The sequence below is a fragment of the Acinonyx jubatus genome, chromosome D3, assembly GCF_027475565.1.
Source record: "Acinonyx jubatus isolate Ajub_Pintada_27869175 chromosome D3, VMU_Ajub_asm_v1.0, whole genome shotgun sequence".
Taxonomy (NCBI): Eukaryota; Metazoa; Chordata; class Mammalia; order Carnivora; family Felidae; genus Acinonyx; species Acinonyx jubatus.
The window spans coordinates 53,883,655-53,902,046 of NC_069392.1; the positions used below are offsets into that span (position 1 = coordinate 53,883,655).

At 36.7% G+C, this 18,392-nt stretch overlaps 1 protein-coding gene across 7 annotated transcripts in view; it reads right to left on the reverse strand.

Annotated features, from left to right (window-relative positions):
- NOL4 (nucleolar protein 4) overlaps positions 1-18,392 on the reverse strand; it is a 413,504-nt gene that overhangs the window by 96,795 nt on the left and 298,317 nt on the right. For all 7 annotated transcript variants that reach the window (XM_053206587.1, XM_027068733.2, XM_053206588.1 and 4 more), the window contains one exon: positions 11,369-11,482. In XM_053206587.1, the coding sequence (XP_053062562.1) occupies positions 11,369-11,482 (114 nt within the window). The remainder of the gene's footprint in view (positions 1-11,368; positions 11,483-18,392) is intronic.

Consider the following 18,392-nt stretch of genomic DNA (forward strand, 5'->3'; position numbering starts at 1 on the left):
CAGCAGGGGAGAGGGAGAGAGAGATAGGATCCAAAGCAGGCTCTATGCTCTGAGCTGCTCTAGGCTCTGTGCTAAGAGCTCAGAGCCCAACGTGGGGCTCGAACTCACAAACCGTGAGATCACGACCTGAGCTGAAGTCAGACGCTTAACCAACTGAACCACCCAGGTGCCCCAGAAAATAATTTTTAAAAAATATTGTTGACAAGGCAAAGAACACTGAAGGTGCAGGAAAGATGTGGCTCCTTCCTGAGGGTGAGAAACGTAGGAGAAGGAGGGTGTCAATAAAGATCAATATTGCCAGCAAGCCTATCAGAAAGCCAGGCTCTTTTGACCATTATGAGAAAGAGGAAAATTACCAAGAAAGCAGGCTGACCTGCCTCTGGGGTTTTCTCTAGGACATATTTTATAGGCTCACCTCTTCTGCAGTACCTGTGCCTGTAGGTAAGGCTCTAATATCAGAACTGCCCAAGCCTTGGTAAAGATTAATAATGAAATCCATGCTTAAAATTTACGACCAGAAGACTTCTGTCATGAAATGAAGATACAATGAAAGTGTTGAATGAAATGAAATGAACAAAAGAAAAGTAAAACAAGTGAAACAGAAACAAAAGTAAAATGATGTTTTAAGGAAAGCTAATATTCAGCTACCCCAACTACTCAGCTCTGCAGAAACCCCACTTCCCAAAGTGCTGAGTTATTGAGAGAAACATGTGTTTCTTGAGGCCACAGGTCTCACTGTATTTACCACGTGAGTCATGTCAGTCATCATAAATCTCTTTAGGAAGCACAGTCCAATTTGTCAAGCCACTATATTATCTAATTTCATAATAAATGTGTGACTATGGCTAAATTTCCCCAATCCACACAATATTGTTGTTTCAGAGTACCTGGTGGGTTTTAAAGTGGTTAAAGAGAAAAGACAGGACAGAAAATGAATACATTATGAGAAATAAATTATAAAAATGAGTACATTTGGCATAAATTGAATATGGCAGATTTTCATTTATCTACTAAGCCTAAAAATAATTCATTCTAAAATAAATATTAACAAAGATGCTGTATTCACAGAGAGCGAAGTTAACCATATGTTCGCCTGACTTTGGCACCAAAAAGTGTATAAACATAGTATGTGAATTTCTCCATCTGAATTCAAACCACCTACCCATATCCTGACACTTATCCAGAAACTAATAACATCCGAATCCAAAGATGTACCTAAAAATCTAAAAAGAAATCATTTCTGTAAGAATGTGGGAGGGGTGCCTGGGTGACCCAGTTGATTAAGTGTATGACTCTTAATCTTGGCTCAGGTCATGAGCTCAGGGTTGTTGGCTAGAGTCTGCATCAGGCCCTGTGCTGCGTGTGGAGCCTGCTTAAGCTTCTCTCCCTCCCTCTTCCTCTACCCCTCTCCCTCTAAATTAATTAATTAATTAACTTAATTAATTAAAAAATAAAAAAAATAAAAAAGAATGTGCAAGAATTCTCGATGAAGCCAGAAAAACAAACAGTAAAGTAGACTCAGTGCAAAAACCCCCACATGGATATCACCCAAAAGGATAAAGGTTCTCAGCTTCAGATTCCCCATCCATAGAAGAAGGAAACCATTTACTCGACATGTATCACAATAGTATGAGGGGCCAATAAAATGATGCTCTCTGCATTACTATACAGATATAAATTGATATACCATTACACAAGGAAAATATGTACGCTAAGGAAAACTTTTATACAAAAGTAACCATATTCTCAATTTAAGAAAAAAAGATTAAAAAATCACTGATTGATGAAAACTGTAATGTCAGTTTTTTGAGACATCATAAAGATAAAAAGATCTTTAAGACAAAAGAATAATCTTTGCATATAATTTCATAAACTAAAACTATAGGAAAACATTCAACTTTGATTTCTAATTCACTGAGCTAAGGTTTTGGCACAGAAGAGCAGGTAAGCCCAGGTCACTCATGTTTAACTTAGAAATAGCCTGAAACCATCTGTTTATTTTGCAGAAGATTCATCTTCACAATCACTTTTTGGCATATGCTCAGCTTTACATATCATCTCATTTAAATAGCAAGTTTGAGGGGCGCCTGGATGGCTCAGTCCGTTAAGTGTCTGACTCTTGATTCCGGTTCAGATCATGACCTCAGGATTTGTGAGATTGAGCCTGTAGCAAGCACTGTGCTGTTAGTACAGACAAGTGTTTGGGATTCTCTCTCTCCCTCTCTCTCTGCCCCTCCCCTGCTTGTGCTCGCTCTCAAATAAATAAAACTTAAAATAAATCAATAGCAAGTTTGAAATGATAGGTGGTAAGGAAAGTAATTCTTGTCTGAATCAGGACCTCACCTTTGCCCTCGAGTCTCAATACTCCTTGTCCATAGGCTTCTGAAGCTTCGTAAAAATAAGACATTTCAGTCTCCTTCACACTCCTCTCTGGCATGCATTAAAAGTCCAAATAACATCATATAAAGTGCCTACACAACCTAGTTTAAATCTTCATGTCCAATCTCCTGTCCCTGTATTTTTTTTTCCCCCAAGAATCTTGTTTCCATCACAGGAGACTGTGATTTTTAACACTCAAGAAATTTTCATGCATGGAAATGCTCTATGTGTCCAGAATATCATCCTTTAGCTTTCTTGTCTGTCAGAATCTCCTTTACTTCCCAAGGTCCAGATCTAATAGTGCCTCCTCTGGGAAGCCCTCCTGGGTTCCCTCGGCAGAATTAGGAGTGCTGTCCCCTGGCTCTTACAGCAATCTGGTCATGCTCTTATAATTTTATTGATCATGCTAATTTCACTTATCTTTAATAGAATGTGAGTTTCTTGAGGAAAAGTATTATGTCTTATCCATCTGTAAAGGGAGAATAACAATACCTGTTCAGCAGCAATATTGTCAGAAATAACGGAATTAATATCTACAAAAAACCAATCTAGTGCTACTAACCAATCTAAGTGCTACTAAATCTAGCACTTAGTAAACTCTCAGTAAAGATTCCTCTCTTCTTACTCGTTTCATGGCCTCTGTATATAGCAAAATATCTTCCATATAATGAATATTTGCTAAATAAACCACTTTAGAACTTATTTAGAAGAAATTTTCTCCTATTAACATTCCTATTCATATTCCTTGCTGATACAGATAAATGAAATATTTAAATAAGTACCCAGAGAAGTTAAAAAACCATGGAAAAAGAGTAAAGTTTAAAACTTTTTCCATTAAAAAGGTATCTTGCAAAAACTCAAGTTGGAATTAATTCATATTTGATGTCCAGCTGCATTAAGCTAATGCGGAAAGAATACAAACTCATAAAGCAATTATTTTGCTTACAAAATATCAGCAGAATTCAGGTCAAGTATTCCTCCCCACGGAGCAAATAAAAATTCTGGTGAAAGTATTTTAACCCTGTTTCTCAAATATTAAATAATGTGTACAATAAGCTCAAACTTTTAAATTGGAGTGGTAAAAATGCATTATAATGATCCACAAAAGATATTTTATGTAACTGTAAAGCATTTTATTTCGGCATATATCTTTACTTTTCTTTAGTTGTTATACTTCTAAAACTTCTGTATGTTTACAAAAATGTAATGGAACATATAATATTACCATATTTTTATTATTGAAGAATGTGATTATACCCATTCCTAGAGTCTGCTCTGGTCTAGTAGAGGTATGATGATAGGTCTGCAGTAGTGAGAATGCTCGCCATCATGTCTCTCTGGATTGGTTTACTGATTGGTCTATTCTTTGGTGCTCATGACTTCAAGGTCATGGTTTGATATCTACTGTGTTAGCTATTTCCCATATAGGAAAAAACTCTATTCCTTTAGAATATGATTATTCACTACATATTGCCAGGTCTTTTAGAGATGATGTAAGTAGATAATTCAGCGCACACCCATCACAGAAAGAGAAGAGCCATCAAGTGATGCCCTCCAATGGTGAGTGTGCAAATGGCGTATTTATGGATGATTCAAATGGATGAACTACGCGTTTCTGAAGACTACAGAGCCTTATCTTTCTGTGGAGTTCTATTTGTAGCCAAGCACTGGATGTTGTGGTACCCCTGTTATAAATATCTAACGTAAAAATTTAATTGATGGTGACTTCAAAATTGGAAAGAATAGAAATGTAATTTTGGGAAAGATTTAAAATAGTTGAATGACGGATACAAAATGGAATTGTACTTCAAGAATAAAACTGGAATTAGAAATCACATATGGCTTAGTTTCTTTTTAACTGAGGGCATAACTGATATGGCCATTGATACTTAATTGCCTCAGACTTGCGAAGAAATAAAAATTAAATCAAGGGACCCCATTATTTTTATCTGACACCATGAATTTTTATTTATAGGCTCTGGTGAATTTAAAAACAAAAAGTAAAAGAAGGAGAAAAGGATGGAGGGAAAATTCATTTAATATGATAAATGCAAAACGTATGGAAAATTTGTGGGTTCTGAAGCTCAAGGCCAGTCCTCTTCAGATGGGAGTTACAGAGTTAGGGGTTCACTATCAAAGAATGTATCTGTGAATTTATGATTCCCTTTCCTATTCAAATCCCAGACTAGTCTGTCTGTGTCGATGCTTCTTAAAGAGTGTTACCAACCACTCAGAGGGGACATTTGGAAAATATATAGCAGGTGACACAGGCACGAAGTGGGTGGGAGGCCAGTTTCCTGGAAACTCCAGGCAGTCTTGATTGACTAAGACCTGTCTCTCCTCCCATGTGGATTTTAAAATAAGTCCTTCTGGATATTTTGGGTGGGTGGAAGCCTACATACAATCACCTGAGCCTAAAAGTTCACTTCAGGTATGAACACAAAGTTTTTATGCATGCTTTTAAATATGCATTATTTCAGGCATATCACTACTATGTAAATCAAGGGAATATTGTACTGTGTATTGTTTGGAACTTTACCAATAGTTTTTCACCATCTGGAAAGTTCGTGTCACCAAGAGCGGTGAGCTGTCACATCACACGTATATCAGAGGACAGCTGTAGCTGCTGCTTCTTCAGTGATTTTAAATGGAACAAATGCTTTTAAAAAGCACAAGGATTGGATCAAAGCAGGGCTCTACCCTGAGCAACTCTGCACTCTTGGGAGAAGTTGGCTTTAGCCTCAGTTTCCTCACTTCGTTAAAAGCCATGACAATGACATAAAATAGGCTTGGAAAACACCTCGCACTGGACTGCATCCCCAAACACTTCTGATGCTATTCTTCACCTTAACATTACCATGAGTAAGGAGAATAAGGTCCTGTATAGTGAGATGACTTTGGGAAGTTTATTCTATCTAAATAGTTTTTTTTAATTTTTTTAACGTTTATTTACTTTTGAGAGAGAGAGAGAGAGACAGAGCATGAATGGGGAAGCATCAGAGAGAGAGGGAGACACAGAATCTGAAACAGGCTCCAGGCTCTGAGCTGTCAGCACAGAGCTTCACAACGGGGCTTGAATTCATGGACAGCGAGATCATGACCCGAGCTGAAGTCGGACGCTCAACCGACTGAGCCACCCAGGTGCCCCTCTATCTAAATAGTTTTAAATTACACATGTCACAAAGGAAATACAATGTAATCCAAGAACTACCCTCTACGGCACTTTGTTGTCCTTCTATAGTGTATTTTCTCCTTCAGATGAGAGGAGCGTGCTGAAACAGATGTTGAAAGATTCCAAGATGTCAGGTTTTCTCTAAAATATCATGTTATAAATATGAAAGAAAAATGGTGGGAGCAGTATACAAGTTGAGGATGATTAAGAATGGGAGCCTGGGGGTGTGGGCTGGAAAGGAACAGAAATTGGTTTCCAGCTGCATCTCAGTTACTATCACATTGTTTCAATTTAAGCATAAAACCCTACTGAAAAATGTTGCTTTAAGTTGTGCATTTGTTACAGTTTATAAGTGGTACCAAAAGGACACACAAGACAGAATGAAATACGAAAGAAAAGCTGCCCGTCTTGAAAACTCTGTCTTGACCAGGGGGCTTCAGCTAGTTTTCAAAAACGTCCTTGAGAAAATAAAAAGTCTGTGTCAAAACTGCCACCATGCTTACACAGCTATATTTTCAACTTTGTATCCACAATGACATTTTTCTTTTGATAATATGCTCACTAATATGTCCACCCTAACAGAACACAGGAAGAATCATGACAAGAAGCAGGTCGCAGGGAATTCAGCACTGCCAAAGAAAACAGAGTAGCAAGGACTATGTTAGGCTCACTCAGTGTTTGTAGGTCCTGGCTGGTGCTTTCACGCTGGTTTACTAGCTCTGATTTTTTTTCTTTTTAATTTAGCAAAACACCCAGTTTTCAGTAATTTTTCCCTTGATTTCTCACCCTTTATTATGTCACAGGCAACTAACAAGCCATGTCCCCTTGCCCCCTTCACTATGTTCTTTTCAATAGAGTCAAAGAGGTCACATCACAGCCTACCATTGACTTCCCATCTGTCCTCATCACTGCAAAAGCAGTCACCTAGCACGTGTGCTGTGCTGTCCTTCACGAGGGCCTTGTCTGTTGCACTGATGCTGTCACAGCCCTTACCCCTTGGTTTTATGTGATCCCCAATATGGCACTACAAACTAACTGAAAGAACTGGGGATAGAGAAAAGAAACCAAAGAAACTCTTATTATTCATGAATCCCTTAAGTTTATCAGTCATCAAGCCCAGGAATGAAACATGTATCATCCCTTAAAAAAACAGCAAAAAATATACACCAATGGGAAATAAATCATCAGCAAGTAGCAAGTTCTAATCTCTCACTTTCTGCTTTTGTCTGTTCAGATGAACTGTAACCAAGAACCTCGAGAGATCTTTGTTTTTAAGGAAAGAGGAATGGAATAAAGACTGAACAAAGGCAATCTTTTAGTTGAAAGATAAGCTATGACATAGAATCATAAAAGTGAAGTCTGATTTTGACCAGTTTTTTGAATTGTCAGAGTGAGGAAGAATTTCCTACGGACCATAAAAATTTCAGATTTTCACGTTAAAAGAAAAGAAATGCGGACTATATTCTATAATGCATTGAGGGTTGACCTCAGCTCTGTGAAATCTGATTCCGGATGAAATGGTAGTCTCCTGTCCTTGCCACTGGCTTGCCCCGGGGCTCAGGTTGCATAATAACCAGACTCGTCTGGATCGTGGTGCAAGGTGGGCATATGAAATAAAGTATTTAACACATCCATAACACCTTTCATGTTCATAGCTCAAACAGCTTTATAAAATCCAATTAATTCATCAAGCTTCATAAACTCTGAAGGACATACATAATTATAGCTCTCTGTGTGGCTATGCAATGGCAGCAAGCACTCAGATATGGGGCTTAACAGAATCCAGATTTAACTGTCCAGTTTTTGACCTTTCATGCACCTACAGAAAGGCAGGGATGTGATACAGAATCTCTGAGTCACCAGCAAATTCTAAGAGTTGTGAGTTGGGTTAAGAATGTGCACAGAAAAGGATGATCTCATCGCCAACACCCAAAAGAACCCTTCTCTCTCTTGCGTAAAGAAGGTCTAGATCTAATTTAGGAGAGGGCTGTCCCATTCGCATGCTTTGGTTGGCAGTGCACAATTACTTGATGGAACACTTTGTGTGGCATGTTAAATGAAATATGAGTTCAGAGTAAGCAGAAATAATTCATGGATTTTTAAATATCTGTGTGTAATATATTTTATTTATTTTGAAACACTAAACACTCAATCAGTGTTCACAGTTTAGAACTCATTTCCCAGATGAAGTGAGGCACTTTTTCAAGCTGATATTGAGGCAAAAATGTCCTGCCTGGAATAATTTGCTTACTGGGGAAACCTGGTTTGCTAGATATGAAAGAGCATAAATATCTTTATGATTAAAACAGATGGTTTTCCAACAGACAACTGCACTGTCAAAAACATTACAAGCAGAGGCACAAATGATAGGAGTCCTAAGAGTTTGTTCCAGGACACGGGTTTTCCCTCAGTGAATATAATCAATGGAAGGTAGTAAGACTGTAGAGAGATCTAGAGTGTCCGCCTCCCACAGTAGAAACTCATTGTCTGATTTGCTCATTCAGCGGGGTGACCCTGTACAAATAACCCCTCTTCCTTGAGCCTTGGGTTCCTTACATGGACATGGGAATAATAACACCTGCTTTCCATGGGGTGTTGAAATTACTAAATAGGAAAAATAAAGTCCCACAAAGCACCTATTAGGTTGCCAATAAATCACAGAATGTATTTTTTAAAATATTTTCTTCCATATCCCCCATAAATCCCAGGTCCACTGAACACTTTTAAAACCTGGAAAGAACGTTCCTCTGTGGGGAAAATATTGGACATCCCCTATTCCCAGGTGACAGAGCTTTGCAAAAAATGACCACTGTGTAGGAGGACAGAAAAAGGAAACAGGTAACATGGGAAGCAGGGTCAAGGACCACTGATCCCCACCCATTCTGGCCCCCTGGTCCCTGGGCAGTAGTTAGAAGTCACTGTTCTCATGATTGCTAATAGTTAAAAGTTGCTAGTAGCTTTTCTTCAATGGGTAGAAGTTCTAGGAAGCAATTTTGATCTCAATTTAAAGACTGCCCAAATGAGTATTCCTTTCTGATAATAGGACACGTGTGTTAGTAAATAGCCGATCTTAGGACTGGAGGTAACATTTTCCTACCACTTAGGTATGTATGGAAGCACATACATAGGAGTTTGAATACAGTATAGCTCTGAAAATATATGTAAACTTATTAAATGAGCTATGCTTTCATATGCCTTGCCTTATTGAATCCTCAAAATAAACCTATGAATTTGATATATGTAACCTCGATTTGATAGATTAGGCCAACAGTGGTTAAGTTACTGGACCCAATATTGGTGGATACATAGAAGTATCACAGGTAGTTCATAGCACCAATCAGTCATTTAATTTTCATGACAACTGTATATATGACTGACACCATTCTAGAGTGTAGATGAGGTGGGATATATGTCAAGACAACACAGAAAAGCGCATTCAATCCCAGAATTCTATTATGTTGGTTTCTAGAATTATGATATTTTCTCAAATAGACTTCGTCTGACTTCAAAATTCCTATATCTGAGATACTACTATTAATGTTTCTTTCTAGATTTATTGATGCCAAGGCAATGACAGAACATCAGTTACAATCTTTTCCTAGGCTAAATTTGTTGATGCTTACTATATGCCAGGCTAAGTACTTAACATAAATGTGTCATTTAGCATGCTCACAACAACCCTTTAGGATTAGAACTGTTATTGTTATCGTGCCCATGAAGAAACTGAGGCACAGAGACTGGAGTAGCTTTCTGAAGGGCTATTAGTAAGAGCAGGGCTGAGAAACCAAACCAGATGTACTTAACTCCAGAATGTGCCATCTTAATGACTGTGTTATATGGTATTGTATACAGGGCTCTGACTTGTTCCAAGTAAGATAGATTCTAGGCTTATAATAATGATAAAAGTCTCACGGAGGAATGCATATGTGCATAAACATGACTGGCCAAGGATGATTAACAAACTCAAAATCAGTATTTTCATATACATTTTATCTGAGGCTAATACTACATTTAAAAAATATTAACTAGGGGTGCCTGGATGGCTCAGTCGGTTAAGTGTCTGACTCTTGGTTTTGGCTCAAATCATGATCTCACAGTTCATGGGGTTGAGCCTCACGTGGACAGTGAGTGCACTGACAGTGTGGAGCCTGCTTAAGATTCTCTCTCTCTCTCTCTCTCTCTCTCTCTCTCTCTCTCTCTCTCTCTGCCCCTCCCCCACTTGCACTGTCTCTGTCTCCGTCAAAATAAATAAACTTAAAAAACTTTTTTTAAATAAAAAAAAATATTAACCAAGGATTTCATATTTTGCATTGTTTAGAATTATTAGCACATGCCATATTAATAATAAACACATACAATTTAAAAATACTGCCATTCTGAAACATTTTGAAATATTTTGGTCCTGGACTGGAGATACTTGTTTTATATATATGTACATATACATACATATATGTATATACGTACATACATATATATACATACATATACATATATAATGTATATGTACAATGTATATGTATATAATGTATATGTATATATGTATATGCACGTATATATATGTATGTATGCATATATATACATGTATATATGTATATATACGTATAGTATGCATATATATGCATATGTATGTATATGTATATATACATGTATATGCATGTATGCACATATATACATACATATATATACATATATATAATTTTAAGACGCTCATTGGCCCGTAGGAAAAAACAAAATTAGACTGAAAATTTAGTCTTCTCATCCCAAACTCAACTAAAGATATGAAGCACAAGATCATTTGTTGTAAAAATAACTTAAAAGTCAGAACACAGCATACTTTTATGTGTAGTATTTAATATTGTGTGCTATACTTTAGTATTTGGTTATGGACAATTAAGAGGGCCAGAGATAAAAAGAACACAGAGAAAGGCATTCAGGCCTGAGGAGGGGAGACCAACAGAGGCACATAAACCAAGGGAAAACTGAGCAAGACATAAGCGCACAATGCCCGCAAAATGCACATGCCCACACCATATACAGCTACATCCCTAGGAAGGAGACACAGATAGAAGGATACTTGATGGGTATACAGTAAATGATTCATTAATGCGGAAGCAAGCCCAGGACATATATTTTCATTATTTTCTGTCCCCATTTTACAGCTTTCCAGTCTTTCAAAGTATGTGCTTTCAAGATTCCCAGAGCAGGGGAAATTAAGGAGAGGTTCACTTTCACTCGAAATGAACACAATCGTGTCACTATTATAAACAATCAGGTAAATGTACAAAACGAACATAAATGATCAGTTAGAACCATTTATTTAAATAAGTAATTAGCCTGCAAATTGGATACTAGCCAGAATTCCTGATTTTACAGCTGTCCATTTTTAAAAATTTTTTATTGTTTATTTTTGAGAGAAAGAGAGACAGAGTGTGAGTAGGGGAGGGGCAGAGAAAGAGGGAGACACAGAATCCAAAGCAGGCTCTAGGCTCTAAGCTGTCAGCACAGAACCCGATGCAGGGCTTGAACCCACGAACTACACCGTGCGATCACGACTTGAGCTGACGTCAGACACTTAACTGACTGAGCCACCCAGGTGCCCCACAACTGTCCATTTTTTCACCACGGAAAATGTAATGGATGCCCGCTGCTCTCATGATCCTGCACTTTCAACTTTCAATTCATATCATAAAGACCCCAAAACTCTACCTCAGTGTACTTCAAAATCCATCCCAGAGCTTTCGCCCTTCTACCTGAATCAGACTAACTGAACCATATTTGCAATAGCTGGTGTCCACCGACCCCGAGGCTCCTCGGTACCTGTTGTCTGTCCAGGCGCATCCTCTTGGCGGCATTTCTGCTCTCACTCTCACAGGCTGAAGCCAAGATACTCTCTGCAACTGCTGAAGTCAGGTGGGAAGGAATAGGTCGAGACTAAAAAAAAAAAAAAAAGAAAGAAAAAAAAGAGAGAGAGAGACATGAAAAATTATTAACAGACCCGTGCAATTCTCAGAAGAGCTCATAGGATGTGCAGGAGTATCCATTTATTTCGACTAAATTAATTTTGATAAAAATAGGAAATGGAAATTGCAAAGATGAAAAATGAAAGCTAGTTAGAGGTTAAAGCTATAGTTGCTACACAGATCCATCAGTCATTCCCAGACCTCCACATTCCCAAGTATTTCGTCTGGGCCATTACGCTGGAACTTGAACAGGCGGTGACAAAATGCTGACTGGGTTTTGCAAATAAAAGAAGTGCCTCAATTCTTCCAAAACACATGACAATGCACAACAAAACAAAAGCAAGTGACAAGGCTGAAACATAGCTGGAAAAATGGACAGACACTCAGACCATGTCAAACAATCTTAATATGAAATATGAGTATTTACAGTTGAAGTTGTGACACATTTGCTGTGACTAAAATCCTCTAAGAAAGCTTAAATACAAACCAAAAAGTCAGTCCTAGAACAATTTTGATATAATAAAAGTTTGATATTTTCATCTGAGCTGTATGTGTACCTACATGTTTTATTTATAAAATAGGAGTCGATATTATTAACTTAATAGATACATGTTGGAAATCCATCTTCTGTATAGTCCACGCAGAAATTAATTAACCCCCCAACTAAGCTCGTAATTAACTTCAAAATGTTTGCAACTCTCCATATCATTTGTGATAATCAGAAATTTTTTCCATTTTCTTTTCCCCTAATTACGTGCAAAATCATCTAACTGAAAGATGAAGTGCTTAATGATATTGAACAGTTTTTTAATGAAGATAAGCAAATGACAGATAAGAAATAACATGACAATTTAGCCAGATAAGTTAGCCAAAGATGCAATTACAAAATAAAAATGCCCTTTGGGAAGTTAGCCTATATAATGACATGCCACCTTAGAGCTTCCAAAGCCTCAATCTCAAATATGTATGGATGCCATTTATTAGAAGCCTCTGACCTAATAGATACCTTTTAATTTTTTTTAAGTGAATATGAGCATGCCTTTATGGCACTTGATTCATTTTGCTAAGTCTAGCATGTAAAATGTGCTTTAGCAAATTGACCCATAGGGTTTATATCTCAATATTATGGAACAGCTAAATTCAGACCATCAATGTTTTCACAGATATTCGTCAGTGGAATTTGTATAGTGTACGAAGAGACCAGGCTCTGACCTTGCGTGACCTAGGAAACAGTTTCTGTAGCTGCCTCAGCCACCCTCCTCATGCTTCCACCTGCAAAGTCACCTCTATAGACAGAAGGTAAGAAAGGTACAGGGTACTGTCTCCACTGTGAACCCTGTGAGATGCCTGAAATGACACCTGGACAACTTTGATAATAAAGCGTTAGGATATCTGGAAATGCTATTTTTTTTGCAAAAGAAAGAAAAGAGAGAGGCCCCTGAGGTGGCAGTTAAAAGCAGCAAATGCATTTTGAGAAGGAAATCAGAAAGCCAGAATTTGTGTAGGGAACAGAGAGGAGGGTCAAATCAGATAAATTAAAAAAAATAATAGTCATAAAGATGTAAATATAATTTAAAAAGTCCTATTGCTTCTTTATTTCATTCGTACTTCCCTGAGTATGGATAAGATAATCTAGCTCAGAACTAAAAACATATTGAGCCACAAAATCAGTGTCTCATGAAAGGACACAACTCTGGCCACAGCTTGGCTCAAAACTATAATCTAAACCACACAGGAATTAGGTACACAATGTTGTTTTTCCTCAATTGAATTATTTGGAGGCAAAGATATTACAGAAAACAATGAGAATAGGAACATTCCATTATGGAAAAGGAAAAATTATTTGATTGTAGCTAACATTATTCAAATAGAAGTGACAGTTCACATCATTATAAACTACATTATTAGACCTTTCATCTGGTTCTAGGGACTGAATTAACACAATCTAAATAAAACATCAGCAGCCTCTCTTTTCTTGATGTAATTATTGACAGACACATGAAATTCAGAGAGATGTATTTCTGCTCTTCATTATCTTTATTTCTATCAGGTATCTCCATTCAAAATTAGGAATATATAAAGCTGTGGAACTTTATTCAGCTGATTCGATTATAGCAATAAACACACACCTTCTTAAACACATAAAGGTTTGTTGAACAGATAAAACAAAAGGTAAAATCTCCCTGTAATTAAAATTAGCTTTTCTTTTCAAATTCTTTTTAATTTTTAAAATAAAATGGGAAATAACCTTCACTAGAACAGTAAAAGTTATTAGGCATGATAATCTATATAATTTCCTTTTCAGAGAACATAACAGAGAAAGTTGGGTCTTTTCCAGATAAAGGAAATTGGTCTTCTTAGAAACTAGAATAATGTCCTGGCCGAGTGAGAGGCTAGATCATTTTTAAGGTCACTGGATAGCCTTATATTTCAAGATTTTGGAAAAAAAATCAACTTCAAGATAAAGCAATCATGTACTCTTTCCTATTAAGTGCAAAAAAATAAGTAGAAGCAAAGATATATGATAAACATTGCCAGTAGGTAAATGATATAATTTTGAAAATACAGTTGTTCTGAGCTTATTGTAGAATTATAGCTTGGTAACTGTAAATAGCCATAGAAATCATTCAGTACAAGTTTCTTCTCTGAAGTGTGAAGAAACTGAAACCCAGATAAGTGATTTGCTAAAGGACAAGTTGACTAGATATAGAAACCAAGGTTCCTGTCTCCTAATTCTCAACCCTTCCATTGTCTAAATTCTGTTGTATACTTAGTACTTTTATGTAATTTATCATTAATGGAAAATATTGTAGAAAAAAATCCTTACACACACTCTGTTGCGTTCAATAAGCACACCAAAGACAACCCTTATATGTGTATATTACAGTCATGCTCATTGGAAAGAAAGGCAGAATGAATAAAATCTATATTACAGTTTAATATACATGTATTTTTCAAAGAATTTCCTATATCTTAAGTGAATATATACCCCTAAGTAGAAACCACTACCACCCTAATTTTAAGATAAATATAACACCTAACTCATACTGAGTGGTTGGGATGGGCAGACATAATATAAGAAGCTGAGATTCATTATCTAATTTAATTTTCCAAGCAACTCGTGAGAAAAATATTTATAATACTCCTATTGAGGAAAGATAAATTGAAGTTCTGAGAAATCATATGACTTGCCTGAGATCACACAGCTATGTGTGTGGAAATACCTGAATTCATATCTAAGTCTGATGATAAGTTGGGAGTAATAGTTAGTTCCTAGTAAAGAATTATTGCCAAAGTACACCGAAGGTCTCAGTAGCTTAAACAAAGTTAGAGATCTTAAATATTACACACTCCTACAGAGAAATCCATTTACAGCTAACTCTATTTTGCATTTAAGCAAAGAGTGTATTAGGATCTCACTAAAATTCTTCTCTTAAAGAGACTGAAATTCTCCTAACATATTTTCCTATTAATTCTTTAAAAACCTTTCTTCACTAATAGCACAAAAATGAGTTTAACTTATCTCAGTTCTGTCACATATTCTACACGGACGCAATATAAAGTCACACGATTTTCATGTTGGAGAAACCAGAAGTGCCAAGACATCACTGTATACCAAACATAAGAAAACCTTAGTTTTGTGCCCAAAATGAGAATAGGGAGCCAGGCAGGGTTCTTTCTTTCCTGTGAGGCAATCTGTTAAAAATTCCCTTGGTTCTAATACTGATGAGCCAATAATGAATGCCAATGCTTTCACCACCCTTGGAGCTCCATTATGCTGCGCTTGGATAGAAGATACTAAAATTGCAAGTCTTATACTTATTGTCCCTCCATAATTTGTTCTTTCATAATTTGTACTTTCATAAGTACTTCGCAACTCTGAAGTACTTACACCAAGATAGTAAGAAGGAAATTAATCATTTTTGCTCCTTATCAAAGTGATTTTATCATAGAGGAATTTAAAACTATTATTTACTGTGAGTTTTGAGAACTATCTTCACCAGAACTCTCCTTCACCACATTTGATGGTAGAGAGCTTACTCTAATACTCCCGCATTTGTGTCTTCCTGGAAGGTAATTAGCAGAATGTGTTAAGGACCGTAGTCATGGATTCCACCAGGGACAAGTGCTGTAATTTCCCTCTTACATTGGCAAGAGTGCCCATGAAACACAAAAGCCTCCATGTGATAACCTAAGGATATTTTTGACAACAAAATGCATAGAATTCAATAGATAATTCATGAAAAACAACACTTCTCCTTTTGGTTAAACATAGCTCAGTGAATATACTGTTTGGTATCTAATAAGATTTTTAAATGATGATTCAAAAATATATGTAACTATACCGTCTACATGATCTACACCTGGAATGAGATTTGTTACCTATTTCTTACCCTAGAGAGGAGATCATGCTAACTACCCTCACTAATTATCTCTTCGTAATTAACTGTCATGAGTTGAACTTTCCCTAGCACCGTTCTTATTGCAATAATTATCTATGACCAAATCAGTGGTTGTTTCATTAAACAGATGGCTAAACTGTCGCGTGGAACTTTTGGAGTTTAAAAAGTCACATTTTAATTGGGGACTTAAGATGTGATTGCTGTTGGCACAACAGAAATGTGCCTTTCCTTATAGATACATGTAAAACTTAATACCACACCAACAAACTAGTCCACTTTTTGATCTCAAAACTATAAACTACACAATGTTAGTGTCCTCAGAACTTCTGCTGTACATTTAAGATGCTCCAGGTTTGTTTTCTTTTTTTTATAAAAAAGTAAAGATAAATCATGACTGGGGGCACCTGGGTGGCTCAGTCAGTTAAGCATCCAACTCTTGATTTTGACTCAGGTCATGATCTCACAGTTCGTGGGTTCGGCCCCCATGTCAGGCTCTGTGCTGATAGTCCAGAGCCTGCTTGAGATTCTCTCTCTCCCTCTCTTTCCTTCCCCCACTTGCATAGACAAGAAACGTAAATTTAAGTTTAATAAACTTAAAAAAAATAAATCATGACTATAAGCCTGTATTCATGGATTTATAGTACTTATTCATGGCAAGGCTCACTAGCCTCCAGGGTTTAAGCATAACTAAATCAAGTATTAAATGAGACCAGATTTGGAGCAACTGTGATATCTACCCAAGATTTTATGTAGAATGAGCTCTTTCAAGATAATTAAAGCAAATGATACATTACTCAGAATTGACATAGGACCCTAAATTATTTTCCCTAATCTTGTTACTTTCTAGAATACATAATTTAAAAATTCTGCAGCTTAGATGATATGCATATTTTATCTCCCACCAAATGATATATCTACACCTAAAGGGATAATTGTTACAGGCTGTGTAGAAAGTTGTAGCTCCTAAGGGATCCCTTCAATTAATCAAGCAGCTTCATTTGTATCCATCAGTAGAATAAAGTAATAGTTTAGTGATGAAGTGACTGACTTGAATATTATTATGAAATCAGCTACTTGCAATCTGACCGCTTTTGCTTTTTAATCTCTCTGAGCCTCACTCATTCTGCTAGGTATCATTAATTCTATTTTTGCAAATGGCAAAACCAAGGCTCATTCAGTAAGTTGTGAATAAGAAAAATAATATCTATATCATGGGCTAATTTTTGGAATTCCATGATGATGTACATAAAGTCACTGATATATTCACTTATTCAACAAACATATCTAATAAGCACATTCTATATGTCAGAAAGTATGTCATGTTCAGATATATAAACAGTATCAATACTGTCTCAGCCATCATAGTTTACAATCTAATATATGCCTAGCATGTAGGGGGTAATACACGTGCAATAGAATATGTTAATTATAGACTTGCAACCTTTTACCAGCAATTCTATAATGCTAATATTGTATAAACTGAGAATTGTTTCAAAAACTTTGGGGAAGTTTGGCAGAAAAAAACTGATATGGCCTTTTCCCTACTTTCTGTGAATATTCCGATCTTTTATGTCAGAAATACTAATACATTTGTATATGAGCTGCTTTCCCAGACTCTGTTGCAAGTGTTATGCAATAACTGGAATATATACTCTATCATGTTCCCCAAATCTGAAAAGTTCTGAATTCTGGACCACATATGATCCAAGGTTTCAGGTAAAGCTTGTGGATGTGGACTAAAAACACAATTCAATTGTTCTTACCTCATCCTAGATGGTTTTGCTGGACATTATGAGAAAAGAGCCTCGTTGACCTCACCCTGGCCATGACTATCATGAGAGCTCATCCATCCAAGAGATGGATATATGATCTAAATAGGACTAAAGTCCTTTCATGGGAAGGGTGACCTGGAGCTGGAAGACTGCTCTCGGATGCTAGGTAAGAAGAGGGGCTTAGAGCTGCTGATGGCAACATTTTCCAGCAGGTAGCAAGGACCTGAGAGGAAGAAGCCTGGTTGAGAAATAGGGGATTGGCAAGTCGCTGATGTCTGGCCCCATGGATCCAGCTATGTGTGAATCTTTGGATGTTCCAGTTTGAGAAAATTCTCTTGACCTATTTAAAAGGAGTTTGAAAATGTATTTTCAACAAAAATGCTAATTAGTCTTCATCTAAGCTTTGACAACAATTATGAATTAATAGTATGCACTTTGGCCTTAATTTTAGAGCATCATTGGCCGTTAATAATGATCTTTCACAAATAAATGCGGATTTAATGGCATATTTAATACTCAGAAGCCCAGTTTGGCTAATCCCATCTGACAATACTTTTGATCAAGACCAGAAAAACTGAATTATCAACTAAAGTGACATTTTCATTTTTTTAAAATGTTTATTTATTTTTGAGAGACAGAGAGAGACAGAGTGTGAGCAGGGGAGGGGCAGAGAGAGAGAGAAATACACAGAATCTGAAGAGGCTCC